Source organism: Dermacentor silvarum, chromosome 11 (assembly GCF_013339745.2).
Source record: "Dermacentor silvarum isolate Dsil-2018 chromosome 11, BIME_Dsil_1.4, whole genome shotgun sequence".
In the NCBI taxonomy this organism is placed as follows: Eukaryota; Metazoa; Arthropoda; class Arachnida; order Ixodida; family Ixodidae; genus Dermacentor; species Dermacentor silvarum.
In genome coordinates, this window is record NC_051164.1 from 116,325,875 (window position 1) to 116,343,246 (window position 17,372).

General features: G+C 48.4%; 1 protein-coding gene across 1 annotated transcript; it reads right to left on the reverse strand.

Annotated features, from left to right (window-relative positions):
- Window positions 1–13,586: 13,586 nt before the first annotated feature.
- LOC119432851 (uncharacterized) lies at window positions 13,587–14,327 on the reverse strand. Its single transcript, XM_037700003.1, has one exon. The coding sequence runs from the start codon at window positions 14,325–14,327 to the stop codon at window positions 13,587–13,589; it is 741 nt and encodes a 246-aa protein (XP_037555931.1).
- Window positions 14,328–17,372: the final 3,045 nt, after the last annotated feature.

Consider the following 17,372-nt stretch of genomic DNA (forward strand, 5'->3'; position numbering starts at 1 on the left):
AGGAAACTGGCTTCATCGAGGAATGCTTGGCCCATATCTTTTTGCTCACCAGAGTGCATATGCCCCACTTCGGAGCATTACATGCTATTGCGAGTAAAGCTAACAGCGTACTCGAAGCTGGGGGTGCGATGCACAAAATTTCTATGGTATGATGCGGTACACATTCTCCATTAATGAACAGCCAGAGAAATTGTATGCGATCACTTAATTATGTGAACAAACGCACCAAGTGACTAATTCGCTGCTATCATTTCGCCTGCAGCGCTTGATAGAAGGTGTAGGAAAGGGTTCAACATGCTTCCAATAAGTCTTGAAAATTTTCGATAGCTCAGTACACGTGCTCAATTTTCTTATTTTTTTTCCTTACGTATTGCGCAGGTCTTTGTCGAAGCGCATCGTACGACTCATTGCGCTCGTGACAATGTAATTCCTGGACACTATGCCTTGTGCAAGCCCATGTTGTCTACTGGGACTGCCAGAACTCCTTTCCTACCGAACCTGTTGTGTGCAGACGGCTGTCCCACTCCTCTGGACGAGCAGAACCCGACACTTTGCTGCTGCGCGACCGAGTTCTCGAGTTGGTCACGGGTCAACCTGACGACCACGTACTGGTTGCCTTGTCTGTCCAAACGAGCCAAAACCACCAATCTGCCGTGCGGATCGCCGTCAACACGTCGTTTGTCGAGCCTCTCCATGGCAGGGATTGTGCCGCCATCCTCCTGCACGTCAACGGTGCGAGCTCCGAACGTGTGACCGATCTGGACAAGTTGTACCGGTCCTGAGGAACGTGGCAGCTGACTCCTTACGGCACCACCGCCAGAAGAGCAAGCGCCGAGTTCAAGGGGCCTTCACTTAGGCGAGAGTTCGTGTCCTGGTAGGACACTGAGATGCTCGTCGTAGTCTCGGACGTCCCAGTACCTGTCTTCCTGGGCGCCGACGAGAGGGTGGTCGTCGAGCCTCGGGGTTCTCGCGCCAAGTGCTGCTTGCGGGATCCGGTTCTACTGTGGATATGCGCAAACTCCTGGATGGTGTTTGTGGAACGTCGTAATAGCAACCAGCTCGTTTCAAATGGCGGCTCTGCTTGCAAAGAATCTATCACCATCAAGAAATTTTTTTTCAGCTAGCGAGCGGTCCCCGCACCTATCGCCTACGACAATTTATCGGCGCTGTGGCACCGGGACGATGTGGGAGGCGGTCCCGTTTCGCGCGGACTAAGGCTTGCTAGACATCTCGACGGCCATGGACAAAAGTGCGAGTCCATCCCTTGTCGTCTTGCGTTCACTCGTAACCATCAGACCTTTTGACAGGGCAACCAATTTGAACATCATTGGGGCTTCTGCGTGGTTTTGAGCATACATCAAAAAGATGCTGCCATCAAAAATACGCAAAACTATGCATCAAATATATGCAAGGCCCTCGGTGACCGTCTACGCAAAGCTGCCGAGCCGCACTGTCTGAAAATTGCAATTTCCCTGAATATGTCCTGAATTCATGGTGTTGCGAATGTGTCTCTGTGCACACACCTCGACAAGCATCACACACCGCCTTCGTCACATCGCTACAAGACTTCTCAAACTGTGCGTCCGCTTGATTTAGTGTTTGCATTTAAGAATAGCTTCTGAATGGTGTAGAGCACAAGTTAAGAATTATAAGAGGCGAAGGTTGTCCATAAACAGTGCATGAATGTACTCTTTTCATAGGATGAAATCAAACAATTTTGCGCACCACTCACTGTAAGGCTACACAGCAACTTACGATGCTTGTCGGTGAAGGAATGGCGATGACAGGTGTATGCACATATAAGCGTGGCAGATGTTTAGATATATTTAGGATTATGCACCTCTGTTGTCACAGCGGCACACATAGAGGAAGATGTGGAATGCCTAATTCAAGGAAATTCAAGTGCACTAAAGAATACATTAGGACGTCTGTATGCTTCAGAGATACTTACGTGCAGATATTATATGTCAAGATTGTATGTAGGAGTGTACTTAAATTTTGTATTACACAGAGCAGAGGTGCGCACTGGCACTACTTTGCCGGTCAGCATACAGGGGTTATACAAGCCCGTCTGCTGGTACTTCCACGCGACGTACATGTGACGTTCGCGTATAATATATATAAAGATATGTTTACAAATTCTAGCCGGAGAAGTCGCAAGGCGGATCATGCCACTTGAAACGAATTATCAGGATGACACCAATTTCGAGATATTAATTCCCGTACTGTGCGCAATAATGCGTTGGCGCGTTCCATTGTGCTTCAATGCATATAACGGCGATTTCTTAAGAAAGTAAGTGGAACGACAGTACATTCTTACCGCAAATTTGACAGCGCATGTCTCCTACATGGTGTCATCCATACAGTTATTTTCAAGTGAATATGCCTTGCAGTCTCACCCGCTAGAATTTGTGAATTGCAGCCTGGGCCATAAGGTAATTAGTTAAAACTTAATTATTGAATTTATGGTAATTAGTCTATTATGCATTTCAATTTTTTGCCAGTAATGGCCACCCCTTCGAGTAGACCAGCTCACGGACTAGAATTGCGCTATCTGCCGCAGGAAATTTTTCTTGGAAGTTTTAAAGTGTTCGCTGAAACACCCTGTATTTAGCGGTAAAGCCAACGCATACTCTCACATGCTGACAATTTTCTGACAATTTCCTTTTTTAACCTTACCTTCAACCTTCGCTTCTTTACCCTTTCCTAGTGCTCTGTTTCTCTTTTCGCTGCGTTGCAATCAACATCTGCCAGCTTGCATTTTAATTATGGGGTCCATTTTACTGAGTACATCAATGACAGATAGGGCAATGACAACAAACACCACCTTTACACCAGCCCGGCCTGCGGCTTTCTTGATGCAATGGGACACACCATGTATATACGGGATCGCAACAGTCTTGGTCAAGTCCTCAACCACTTCGCCCTGTTTTTTGGGGGAACGAACTTACACGGGGCAAACGGGGCGTTGTCTTAATGAACCTTTGCGTGAGCATGCGTACTGCGTCAAGATTAGGACTGGTAGTAATCTGGCTGTTCATTGTGCAAAGTGTGGCTGTTCACCCCTCCTAGATGACACACGTGTGTTGAGAAGGTACATCAATCAGATGGCCAGGGAAATCTTTGAGGCCTTTTCAATGTGTCAGTTAGGAGCCACTTATTGTATATATATATATATATATATATATATATATATATATATATATATATATATATATATAGAAACTTTATTTGGCTGGAAAATATTTTAAGTATAGCGGTGGTCGGAGCCCCTCAGTCCAGGGCCCCACTGGCCTCTGCCGCCTGCCTGACCTGGCTAATTAAGGACTTTTGTCCTGCCAAGTCGGAACGGGCGAGCTGTGCCTCCCACTGCTCCATTGAGATATTATTAGTGGGCCTATGAGGGTGCTTACTACACTCCCAGGTCACATGTATTAGTGTAGGTATGCCACCGCACCAAGGGCACGTGACCCTATAGCGGGTGGGATACATGGCATTTAGCAGTTTTGGATGGGGGAATACCCCGGTCTGTATTTTGCGCCAATCGGCGGCCTCTTCCCCGCTAAGTTGTGGGTGAGGCGGCGGGTATTTTCTGCGGACTCCGCGCTGATGAGCAAGGATGTCTTTTACATTTAAATTGATGGAATTTTGTGAGGGATAGTGTGAGGGGTTGAGGTTCGAAGAGGACGCCATCGCTCGGTTAGTAGACGCTCGAGCTAAAGCGTTAGCCTGTTCGTTCCTCTGTACCCCCGCATGTCCCGGGCACCAGAGTAGGCGATGGTTGAACGATTTGGGGATTATCGCGAGGCTAGCCGCAGTCACGTGCCCCTTAAGAAACATGCAACATGTCTCCCGGGAGTCAGTGACCACGACCGAGTCCCTTTCCGAACGCTCCGCGTGAGCTAGCGCGATCGCCACTGCTAACATTTCGGCCGAGGTGGGGGAGCCCGCCGTGGTCGACGCGATAATTTGCTGCTGGCTGATCGCGTTCACGACTGCCAGGGCGTACCTCCTTTGGTAGCGCTGCCCGGTAGCCTCTGCATACGCAGCTGCGTCCGTGTAGTACGTATTGTACCTAGCGTTATTGGAGTACATCGATTGAATATGTTGTGCGCGTGCTATGCGCCTTTCCTTGTTGTACTCGGGATGCATATTCTTGGGAATTGGAGCTACTGTAATTTTGGATATCACCGAAGGAGGGAGAGGTACGGCCTCTTCGGTGAGATAAATCGGGTATGCTGGGATATTAAGTCGTGCCAATATTGCCCTACCAGTTCTTGTGAAGCTGAGGCGCTCCCTCTGTCGCATCAGAGTGGCCTGCCTCAGTTCGTCGAAAGTATTGTGTACTCCCAAAGCTAGCATGCGCTCCGTGGAGGTAGATTTAGGCAGGCCCAGAGCCGCCTTGAAAGCTGTTCGAATTATCGTGTTGGCCTGCCTCTCCTCTTCCCTGTTCAGGGAAGAGGGAAGAGACTAGTCCTAGCACTAGACCTCAAAGGAGCCTTCGACAATGTCTCTCACGGCGCAATACTCGAGGAACTCGAACGCTCGGGTTGTGGTGAGCGCACCTACAATTACATAAGAGCATTTCTTTCCAACCGCGAGGCCAGCATCAGTATTGGCCAAATCACATCGCAGATATTTAAAATGCCGAGCAAAGGAACCCCTCAAGGAGCGATAATATCTCCTCTGCTCTTCAACATGGCGATGTGTCGCCTCGCGCGCGATCTCGATCGGATACCCGACCTAGGTTACACGCTTTACGCTGACGATATCACGCTGTGGGCGAGCAGAGGTTCCCTAGGGGATAAAGAATACACGCTCCAAACCGCGGTATTAGCGGTGGAGAAATTTTCCCGAACGAGCGGGCTGAAGTGCGCGCCCGAAAAATCCGAGGTCATCCGGATACACGCGAAAGGCTACAAATCCAGAGGGTCGATTAACATTGTCGTTGAGGGCCAAATGGTCCGAGAGGTACCTACGATGCGAGTCCTGGGTTTGTGGCTTCAGAGCGACGGGAGAGCAGCACAGACGCTCAAAACCATCAAATCCGCGCAACCCACAACATAGCCCAAATGATACGTCGAGTGACGTATAGAAATGCGGGAATGCGAGAAATCGATACCCTAAGGCTCGTACAGGCCTTAGTGATTAGTCGAATCACATATGGCTTGCCCTACCTACTTATTGTGTAAGTTCTCCTTCTATAGCTCTTTGTGATAAGGAACTTAAGTTCCTTAGAAGTTGATCAGTTTGGCTTGTATAGTTTTATGTTTTTAACGCATGCGCAGCAAGAGTTGACAGACGATGACTCGCCTTCCCTTTCTTCTTTTTCTCTGTCCGTTGCGAATAGTATATATACGCGCAGGCTTCAATAAAGATGTTGTTGGCAGTCAGCGCTTGTCCGTGTATTTTCACGCTGTTTTAAAATGAACGATCCGTACCAACTAGCTCACAGCCTGCTGAGTAATCAGAAACCCTGGTTCACAAAGACACTAAAAAGGCTCGAAAAGAAGAAAAACGCTTGTCTTGCTTTAGCGCAACTCAGTTTGACTATGAAGGGAAAAAAGGGTGAGCGCTAACTGGTTTTATTTCATGACCCTATTGCGCATTATATAGCAAGCGCACGTGACATAACAAACAAAAAGCATGCGAGTGCAGTTCACTGTGTTGACAATCTAAGAAATTCACGTTCCTTGCTTGATAAAGTTAAGGAGGGTGTGCTTACGCACGTCTTCTCGGCGATTTGATTTTATCATTCTTCTTCTTTCTGGGGTTTTACGTGCCAAAACCAGTTCTGATTATGAGGCACGCCGTAGTGGAGGGCTCCGGATTAATTTGATCAACTGAGGTTCTTTAACGTGCACTACAACGCAAGCACACGGGCGTTTTTGGATTTGTTTTTATCAAGACTAGGCGCTAATCTCTCAGGGAAGCTTATGCAGACCAAAGTGTTGAAAGCCTTCCGCTACGTTGATGATTTTTTGTTTCTTATCGAATGCTCATCAGATGAAGTGGAAGATCAGGTCGCCTCAATTCTGCCTACAATTAGGCAATGTCTGGCTCCCCTTGAAATCACTTATGAAACTCCACAAGAAGGTGCTATCCGGTTTCTAGACCTTCGCCTGTCTTGCTCAGTAGAGCACACTTGGTGGAGCTATAAACCGCGGTCCAGTAAACCTCTCCTACCATACAATTCAGCGCATTCCAAACTGATAAAAAGAGGGATAGCCAAACTTTGTTTTAATAATGCCCTGAAAAAATCGTGCCACCGCGCTGTGTTTGCTAGTATTGAAGGGCAAAGCAAGCGCCTGTCAGAAGCAGGCTACTCGATGCCAGTGCAAGTGTCCGTGGCAGAATGCTTGCTCAGAGATTCTCGGAAGCGCATACGACAGGAGAACGGTGCAGTGACGTACCACTGGTTGCAAAACAAGTGTGTTGCCATACATTCACAATGTTTCTCACAATTTAAAAAAAGTTGCACAAAGAGCGAACATCCGAGTTGTTTTCTCTGCTCCTGATAAACTGGATATAGGCTTTGCAAACTTACTAACCATAAGAAAGAAAGTATGTTGATTGCACTCGCGCAGTAGTATATAAGTTTCCTTTGTCGTGTAACAGTGTCTACATTGGGCAGACGGGTAGGTGTATCGCTTGCGCGAGCATAATTACAATGCTAACAACAAAATTTCATCAAGCGGGTTCCTTGCCATACATTGCAAATCTTGCGGCTGCAAACCACTACTTGACAGATGCATCATCATAGGACGTATAGCCACAATCAAGTGACGCGTGAGATTATTGAGGCTGATGCCATTTTGAAATGTGAGAAGATGTGCGTAAGCACACCCTCCTTAGCTTTATCAAGCAAGGAACGTGAATTTCTTAGATTGTCAACACAGGTTCAGTGAACTGCACTCGCATGCTTTTCGTTTGTTATGTCACGTGCGCTTTGTGCGGGCTATATAATGCCGCAATAGGGTCATGAAATAAAACCAGTTGGAAGTTAGCACTCACCCTGTCACCTTTTTTCCCTTCATACCTCAACTGAGTTGCGCTAAAGCAAGACAAGCTTACGATGCACCAACTTGCCCAGTTCTGCAGTACTTCTGAAAAAAAAAAAAAGAACGCGCATTTCGTACAGCTAAAGTATTATGCAGCTGAGCACGCATAACTGGCCGCGCTTGGAAGTGCTAAGCGTTCATTTTACGAAATAAAGCGACCAAAATGATAACCCGAAGAAATTTTGGAAGGTGATAAACTCGAAGGAAGCGTCACCCTCACTGCTGGTGAAATCATGGCTGATACCGACTATGCAGACACCTTTAACACTGAATTTTCGTCCGTTTTTACCGACGAATCCGAAGCACCCTGCTTTACATTACCACTTATTATTACTTCAGCCATGGAAGCCATAACGTTCAGCAATAGTGGGCTTGCGTTGTAGTGCACGTTAAAGAACCCCCAATGGTCAAAATTAATCCGGAGTCCTCCACTACGGTGTGCCTCATAATCACAACTGGTTTTGGCACGTAAAACCCCAGAAAGAAGAAATGGAATTTCGTGCATAATAGATAAAATAAACAATTCATCTGCCACCGGCGTAGATGAAATCAATTCCAAAATTAAAAAAAAAAACTCAAACCTAGCCTGTTCCAGTACTTTCTGTTTATTATTTTTACAATCACTCTCTGAAGGATCCATTCCAGACGACTGGAAAGTGGGGAAGGTCGTTCCCGTGCACAAAACAGGTGATACTGATTCACCTCTTAATTATCGGCCCATTTCATTAACAAGTATATCCTGCGAAATCATGGAGCATGTTATTTTCTCCCAAATCATGCAATTCTTAGATACCAATAACTTCTTCCATCCGTCACAGCATGGTTTTCGTAAGGATTTTTCGTGCGAGACTCAACTAGCCATTTCAACTAGCTTTAAACTTTCCCAGTTGAACCTACATCCAAACATCATCGCGTGGATTAACGAATTCCTCACGCATCGCTCTCAGTCTGTCTTCATTAATAACTAACCCGCTCCCAGTCACTTCCGGCGTCCCGCAGGGTTCCGTCCTCGGTCCCTTGTTATTCCTTATTCACATTAACGACTTACCCCAGCGCGTATCTTGTCATATCCGCTTGTTCGCTGATGATTGCGTTTTTTATCGTTCAGTAACTAACCCTTCTGACCAAGAATCTCTTCAGGCAAACCTAAACCATCTGCTAAACTGGTGTTCGCAGTGGATGATGACACTCAACCCGAACAAATGTAAGTACATGTTTATTCACCGCCGTTACAACTTATTTGTTTTCGAATATACCGTTTCTAACTCCCCTGTTTACCTCGTCCAGTCTTACAAATACTTAGGTATCACCATTTCTGATTATTTATCTTGGCGTCTGCACGTGACTAACCTGATGTCATCGGCTAATAAAACACTAGGTTTCTTAAAACGACACCTGCGGGAAGCCCCTTAACCCGTCAGACTACAAGCATACTTGTCACTCATCAGAACTAAACTGGAATACGCATCGGCCATCTGGAACCCTCATCAAGCATATTTAACAAATGCCAACGAAGCTGTACGAAACCGGGCTACCAGATTTATTCACTCTTCATATACGACGTTAGCATATCATCGCTAAAATTGCAATCAGGTTTGTGTAATCTTTCTGGTCGCCGTCGCATTGCCAGTCTTGTTTTGTATCACATTGCAAGTTCTTCTATTCATCCCTAAGACAAGAACCATACATCTGCGCACCCCCACCACGCAGATCCCACCCTCTTCAAGTTTTGCGTCCACGAGCCCGTACCTTCATCAACTCGTATTTTTCACGAACAGCAACTGACTGGAACGGCCTTCCCCACCACATCGCTGCCATAACCTGTCCATCGACATTTTCGACCACGCCTGCACCTTGTGAACCCTTATGAAAAGGGGTCTTTAAGGAAAATAAATTGATGTGATGAGGTCACAACTTTAATGTCATGTAATGTATACATAGGTCGGTGAACTTAAAGCCCCTCCATCCACGCGCGACCGCCGCTTTTGCTGGTCGGCGAAAACGCGTATGGAGGGGCTTTAGGTGAACTCACTAAGACTTGGACCGAACCGTGAGGACGAGTGAGCCTGGCTGAGTAGAACTTTGGTGAATATGAGTCGGAGCAAGCCTGACTGAGTGAAATTTTGGCCTAGTCTGAGTCCGTGTGAGCTTGGCTGAGTAGACTTCTGTGGAGCCTGCACACACACACACACACACACACACACACACACATGTCATTAAATAACACCATGGAATAAATCAGTAAGCAGCCGCATCTCACAACCTACAACAAAAAGACGACTCAGATACACAAACGTCACGCTGTATTTGCGCACCTGCAAGTTGCGTGATAATTTAATTTTAAAGGCAGTAATACATGTAATTGCAAACTGATAAGCAACCTTGCTTCTCTCTTGTTGGACAACACCTGCGATTTCCGTCGCATGCGACCGAAATCGTGATGAAAATCACATCGTGTGATTGTGATGTGGTGTGTCGCTACATCGCTTCAATGCTAATCGCATTAACATCGACATTAATCGTGAGATGGGTTCTGCCCAAGGAGGTTGAAAAAAAAAAAAAAAAAAAAAGTTCTGGAGTGGCGGCGCCCGCTAATGTTTACCAGCAGGGGTGAAACCAGCGCTTGCCCTAACTTCACCTCTGAAAGAGTACCGCGTAGGCTGCAGTCCGCGCAAACCTTAAGTGCGTTTGCTGTGCCAATATAAACGCTAGTGTAATTGTGAAATAAAAGGTCGTTGTTTCTAGCTAAAATATTATATTTGGCTAAGGGTTGATATCAAGAACTCTAAAAAAATGCACCACGACACTCAGCTTTGCTCCTAAAAGCTGTGAAACAAAGGTGTACATTTGATAGGATCTTCACAGCGAAATTACCCATCTGAAACATCAAGGAGGAGAAAAGCAGGCGTTTCCTATATTCCACTATTCCCTGATGTCTCCTCTTGCCCCGAGTAAGATGGCGGCGGCCTGGCTTCACTTTCAAAGCAGCATTGCCACTCTAGAATTTTTTTTTTTTTCAGCCTCCTTGGATTCTGCCGTAACTTTTTTTTCTGCAGAACCACATCCGCATAACATGCCCCCCTCCCTCCTCTAGAATTTTCACCAAATATGGTTTCAGCGGCTGGTAGCACCGTTTCTACGCAACAAGATTAACGCGCACTTGTAGAGCGGATTTTATAGCAGACGCTGCAGCAGCATTGCGTCAGTCTCGCACGCACCACTGACCCACAAACCGACGCGGGATCCGAGCCAGATTCCTCGGGGGTCGAGCACCGTGGCCCCGATGCCAGGCGCAAGGCCGCGCGTCTCGAAATAGGCGCCGCGCGCAGCAAACATTGACACACACACGCCGAACCACCATGGGGGTGTATGCAGGTATGCGTTGCTGCATGTCTACAACAGCCGTGAGTACGCCCTCGGAGTGTAGCACTCCTGTGCTCGACCTAATCGCTGTATTGAAGGGACCGTATCTTCTCGCAGCATTTTTCCAGCCGCTATTCGCAAAACACAGTCTGCGCATTTATTCGTGACAGCCCCCATGTCCATGCATCCTCCGTTAGCTCGTCATTGCCGCGTTCTTTCATCCTGGCCGAATATAAGCGAATATAGCTTTCAACACTCACTTTAATTAAACTCGCCACTGCGCGCAGTAACCTGCGACTGCTTGCAAACGATGGCGCAACGCGTGACCGCTGCAGCAAGTTAGCGGGCGCGCGTTTGTTTGGCGCTCAGCGCGTACACACGACCCGCTGCGCTGGCGTTGCAGAGGAGGCCATGTGGTCGTCCCTGTTACGGCGCTACGGGCACGACGGGATACACCTGTGACATCACAGCTCGGTTTCGTTCACTCAAGAATTCCGACCGTCTTCAACGTGTGCCTACATCGAGCGTTTTTAATCCGACAGCATTATCGGCGTACTTCACCCACTTTGGAGGCATCCCCTAAAAACGACAGTCACTGACGAATCCGAGCCACGTGACGCGCTTCGAAAGCGACTTTGGCACGTGTCGTCGAATGGGCTAGCAGACAGAGCTTCGATCCCACCACCGGTGACAAATTTAATTTAATTATGGGGTTTTACGCGCCAAAACCACGATTTGATTACGGACACGCCGTAGTAAGGAAATCCGGATTAATTTTCACCGCCTGGGTTTCTTTAACGTGTCCCAATGCACGGCACACGGGCGCTCTTGCAGTTCACCCCCCTCTAAACGCGGCCGATCCCGCGCCTATCGGTGACGCACTTCTTTCTAGACATTTTGCATCATGCCGAAAACCCTCTTTATTGGCTTTCCGCCACCATCGTGAAGGGTACGGGCTCTCCACAGGCATCATCGAGTTTGCTGCGGTGTTCTGATAAACGCATAGCGTATACGCTGCATAGCATGCCCCTGCGACCGCAAGCTTGTTTCCAAGCAACAGGATAGGTATAGAATATATTTTCGAGTGTTCAGCCGTCGTTCCCATTTCAACGAAGGCGTCGTTGACTACTACAACGTAAAAGCGGCGATGGGAAGACGCCTTGACTGCAACATTTTCCCAGTCTTACGTCGTTCCCGATTCCATAGGAGCAAATAGCACGAAAAAAGAAAGACGCGCGACATGGTGAGATATTTGTAGCAGCCAAGTCCCGTCATATCTAGCACGCCGAATGAAGTGGCCTCGCAAGTGCTAGAGTATTCGGCCACACGATGTGTCGCAACAGTATATATTTCACATCCTGCCTTCTTCTGGGAAAAAAAAAAAAAAAACTTTTCGGATCTTGTTTGCTTTCGACTGTTGCGTTTACAGAGAGTGGCGAAGATTAACGAAAGTTCTTTTGCATAACCGAAATACAAAACCAACTAATTTAGAGGATGTTGTTCCGTTTAAGCGATTTCCGTTTACCGCGATCCTACTGTATATGTATGCTATATGCTTATCCTGATCCATGCCGTATACGTGCGTCATATTGCTGCACTATTCAATCACCAAAGTTGCTTAATACCAGGTATTACACTCTTGTCTAAATTATTCCTCAGATTTTTGAGAATGGCCACCCACAAACAAATGCCACGAAATATAACATTCACAGAGCATGCCTTTTATCTTAAATCTTCTCAAACTATTAAATATTAAGTGCAAAACAATATCAATGCTCAAACGTGAAAATGGTGTAATTTTACTGGCACGACTCATCACGGGCAGCGTATTGGCGCCTGAGCGATGTCGTTACACACGGCCCTACACACGACGTGTTCAAGCTTTTAAGGGTGCAAGAGAGAGAGAGAGAATAAAACATTTATTAGTGAAAAATTAATAGTCGTTTTGTGGTCGGACCTCCTAGTCCGGAAGACCATTGGCTTTTGCCGCCGTCCGGGCTCGGTTGACCAGGGCTTGCTGCTGATCTGGGTCCGAGCTGGACAGGGCACGACCTACTGGAACTCAAGACCTGCACAGATATCCGGCTTCTATGGGAGACGCTTGCGCCCACTCTCGTTCAACCGGTGGCCATAGGTGGCGCTTTTATAACCTGTTCGTCTGCTACTCGACGGGCGGCTGGGTGGCGTTTATTTATTTTCAATTAAGTTTTTACTCACTCCCTCGAATGTGTGCGCCTGCTCTTCTGCTGTGGCGGACTGCTAGCATATGCGAAGACAACAGCTGGTATGTCGAAATTGTGTAAGTGTACTCATTGTAGTGCTATGTGATAACGTGTAATAGCGTCCTCGATCACCCGCACCGGTGCGCACCGGGACGCCTTGGTGCGCACTTTCATCCTCGATCAACCGCACCGGTGCGGTGGTGGTGGTGATGATGATGATGATGATGATGATGATGTAGTAGCGGCCAGCCCCTTTGTAACGGATGGACACACGCAATGTCCTGGCCTGAAGGGTTTAAACAAATAAATAGATAAATAAATTTTAAAAAAGGAGAAAAGGAGAAAGAGAAGGAAAGACAGAAAGGAAGCAAATGTGCACTTCGTAGGTCACTATGCAAACTAGAGTCACATCCGGCGCACACTGGTCCACCACTCAGTCAGTCGCTTTTTGGTGGCCACTACAGCGCAGGTCCGGCCGACGTTGCGTCCATTCGCGATGTGGTTTCTATCTTCTGCCTCGAGCATGTGAAAACCGAGTGCCCGAGGGAGATCTGTGTCCTCTGCCGGAGCAGTCTGCAGGCCAGCGCATCGAAGGATGAGATGCTCTTGCGTCTCGGCCTCCGCCCCGCAGAGCCTGCACTTGGTGCACATACCGGTGTCTTGGAAGCGGCTGCGGTATACGAGAGTGCGCAGTGCCCCTGCCCTCGCCTCGAACAGGAGGCTGCTTCCAATGCTGTTGTCATAGAAGCACTCCGCACTGATCCCTCGTTTGTTTCCCCGGTAGAGTTCAAGGGTGGATTTCGACTCCATTTCCTTGCTCCAGATGGTGGTTTCCGCTTCCTTCACGCGTCGGCGCACCTCGATCGACCACTTTTTTGGTTGCAGTGTCGGCCTCGATTTTTTCACCAAAGAACCCGTACTTCTTTTCGATATGGTACACTCAGCGTGTCCAGTCAGTTCGCATGCATGTCGCCGAGAGATACTCGAAAACTCGGCGAGCCCATTGCGTGCGTGGTAGTAAGAGGAGACGGCCACGGTAGGCGATCTTGCTCGCAGCTTCCCGGGCCTCGAAGCTCGACCATCCCACATCTCCCTGCACGGCCTCATTGGCTACGTGGCCATGGCATCCAAGAGCAGTGCGCCCAGCCTCCCGCTGCTGACGCTCCAGCCACTTTCGTGTTGCTGGTGAGAGGCAGGTAACTGCATTTGCAAAGGCGAGGCCGGGTACATGAACCAGTTGCCATAGATCGCGGATCATCAGGAAACGGTTACAGCCCCACAAGCACCGCCGGCGGAGGATACGTTGCGCCCGAAGAGCCGCCTGCCGCAGTGCGGTCTCGTGGAAGCTGTATTTATCTGCCTCAGCACAGAGAGTGACCCCAAGGTACCTGTACTCATTACATGTAGCCACCAGCTCGCCCCCGAGAGTCAGGACTGCTGGATCAGTACGCCCTCCAGCCAGACAAACGACCACCGACTTCCTGGTACTGAAGCATAGCCCGATGCGCGAGATTTCCACCTGGCAAATGTCGAGGAGGGTCTGTAGATCCTCTCTGTTCTCTGCCATGATTACCAGGTCATCCGCGAATTCCAGGCCAGGGAGGCGGTGGTTCTCATTGGCACTACTTGTACTAAACCTCAGACGGAACCCGAGGCCCGAGTTTAGCAGTGCCCGCTCCATTCTTGATGTGTACAGAATGTAAAGCAAGGGCGAGAGGTGACAGCCTTGCCTCAGGCCCTTAGTGACAGCAATTTCTTTCGAGACAGCGGAGCCTAGTTGTACAGTCACTACATTATGTCTGTACAACCTTCGTAATGTATACAAGAGCTTTGGCGGCATGCCAAGATCGGACAGGCAAGTGAAGAGTGGCGAGTGTGGGACGTTGTCATAAGCTTTCTCCACATCGAGAAAGCAGCACAGCAGCGCCCTCTTTTCTGTCCGTGCGATTTCGCACACTGCGTAAGGACAAACAAATTGTCGTCTAGTCGCCTGCCCGGTCTAAAGCCGTTTTGCAGCTCCGTCAATAGCCCCTTTGCCTCAGCCCAGGCGCTGAGCCATTCCTTGATTACTCGAGCAAACAGGCGGTAAAACACACTCGTGACGGTAATGGGTCGGTAATCCTGGATGGTACTTGCATCTCCGCCCCGTTTGAGAATCAGAGTCACCTTGCCCTTATGCCAGTCTGCAGGCACAGGTTCACCGTCAATTACAGCTGTGAGCAACTTGGCAAGTTGCTCCCTCGAGTTAGCGCCTGTGCACTTGATCAGGCGCGCTGGCATGTCATCAGGACCCGGAGCTGTACGGGCACTTATCCTCGATCACTGGAAGCGCACCCTGTTGGGGCGGTTTTCCGTTGCTCCGTCTCGCACCGAGAAAATCGGCGGTGCCCCGGGATGCAATCCCAGCAAGCACTGCGGGACGCCGCCGACTGCGGAACCGCGCACGCTCTGGCCCGATAGCTGTGGTTAAAGGGAAACTGAGACATCCACCCAAATGTAGCAATTTGCTACAATAGAAACCCAACCGGGTTCCTCGAAAGAAAGCCTCGCAGTTGAAGAAAAATTCGTCCTGGTCCGGGACTCGAACCCGGGACCACCGCCTTTCCGGGGCAGCCGCTCTACCATCTGAGCTAACTAGGCGGCTAGCAGATGGCAGGGCGAAGTCGAATTTGTCGACTACTCGAAGCAAAGGCAAGTGTTTGGGTTTCCATTGTAGCAAATTGCTACATTTGGGTGGATGTCTCAGTTTCCCTTTAATTACTTATCTCCACCTAGCGGATTTCCGCTGACCTATAACATCAAATAGCTGCGGTTGCATGGAGTTAACTAGTCGAGATGTCGGCAATGAGAAAGGAAGCGCTGCTAGTTGTCGCAATCGATGAGTTTTTTTTTTTTTTTTTTTTTTTTTTTTTTTTTTTTTTCAAGTTCGTCGGACAGCGAAGACGACATGCTGATCGACCTCGTCCGAAAACAATATGGTGAAGAGCGGCCGAAAGTGGACAGGTTGGTTGAACGGGTCATCAGGCGCCTCGACGACACCGGAGTAAGGAGATTATTTGGCTCCTCATCTTCGTGCTACTACAACTTGCTGAGAGCGGGCCGCGGAAGCGGGCCGCGCTGTGTTGCTGACAATACGCTCGACTGCCGGCGCGTGCGTTGCTAAAAACGAATACTTACTCGCCATAAAATCTTTCATTTCATCCACCGACATCGCCACATGATGTATCTTGCCATTAATTATAAAATCCATTGGTGCGTGCTTGCAACTAGGTATGTCGGAGCACGCAGTTCGACAAGGTTCGAGTGCTTGCCGCGTATGCTCTGCACCTGCAAACAATAAAATGTGCGCGCGCGCGTTTTGCGCACGTTTTGCGCGCCAGGGGCAAAGTGGCGCTGCATGCAAGCATCTGCACGGGGTGCAATTTTGTCCTCGATGTTGACCCTCCGCAGTGCGCCACCACCACGGTGCACAGCGCACCATTCTGGTTTCGGGACAACCCCGGGGCAAGGTGATCGAGGACGCTAAATAGTACTCTTGGTTTGCCATTGTGCGGAAATTTCGCGCCGCTCCGCATAAGAAAAAAAAAAAAAAAACTGATCGAGTGGTTGTTTACGTGTTTGTTCGGTCCGCCAAATATGCATCGCAAAGCTTTTATGAAACTGAAAACTGATGCTAGATCTCTTGCTTTCTTCTGACTTACATGATGGCACACAGCAGTATACCATAATATGATCGTTTACGTTATCCCTTCTGTAATTCACTCATGAAAGCTGCATGTAGCCAAAGCTGAAGTTACATGCCCTCTGCAGCGTCTGCAGATTCTCGCTGTCTGTGAGTAGTCTGCGTATACATATCGTCTGCGTGATTCTTTTAAATTTCCTCATTCATATCAATATATCAAGTTTTTTATTATTGTATTTCATTATTACCCCATTGCACTATATTTTATCCTATGGATCTTCTTGTCATCACATTTTTTCCCCTACTGCGAAGGCAATGGAAGGAAAAGTTATCGTCTACCGGCTGCACTCGTTTTCCTTTCTTGTACCATTCTTCCTGCTCTATCTCGTGATTGAAATGAGAAGCAAGCATTCGCAAATTTTGTTTTCTTTTTTTATTTGCGTGAATTTAGGCATTTACAAACAATGTAAACGCTTTGTGGCTGCCGAAATAGCGGCACAGCACTGGAATAGATCACAGAACAGAAGCAGACGACAGCGAACAGGTTATAGCTAGCGCCACTCTGCTCGTATGTACGTTGTATCCCTAGCGGCAAAAGTGGTGAACTAGACCAGGCGTGCTGGAGCAGGGAGATCTGTGCCGGTCTGGAGTTCAGTAGGTCGTGGGACAGTGTCGCCTCCCACTCGACTATCGTCGGATTATGCTTGGCCGATATTTTAGGATTCTATTGGTACGCCCAGACCATGTGGTATAACGTGGCCGTCTGGGGACAGAATTTGCATTGCGGATTGTACGTCGTAGGATCTATCTTTGATAATACATAAGGATTTGGAAAGGACAATGTTTGTAAGCGTCTTCATGCTACCTGCGTTGCCTTATCTAATTTCGGATCAGGCGGGAGTAAAGTGCGTCTACTCAGCCGGAGGTGCTGTAGGATCTCGGAATATGAAAGGAGGGGCTGGGGATCGTCCTGGTCAGCGAGAAGTTGTGCTGTGGAGGAATCGGGGGAGTCCCGGTGTAAAAGTTCTCGGACGGAGGCATGAG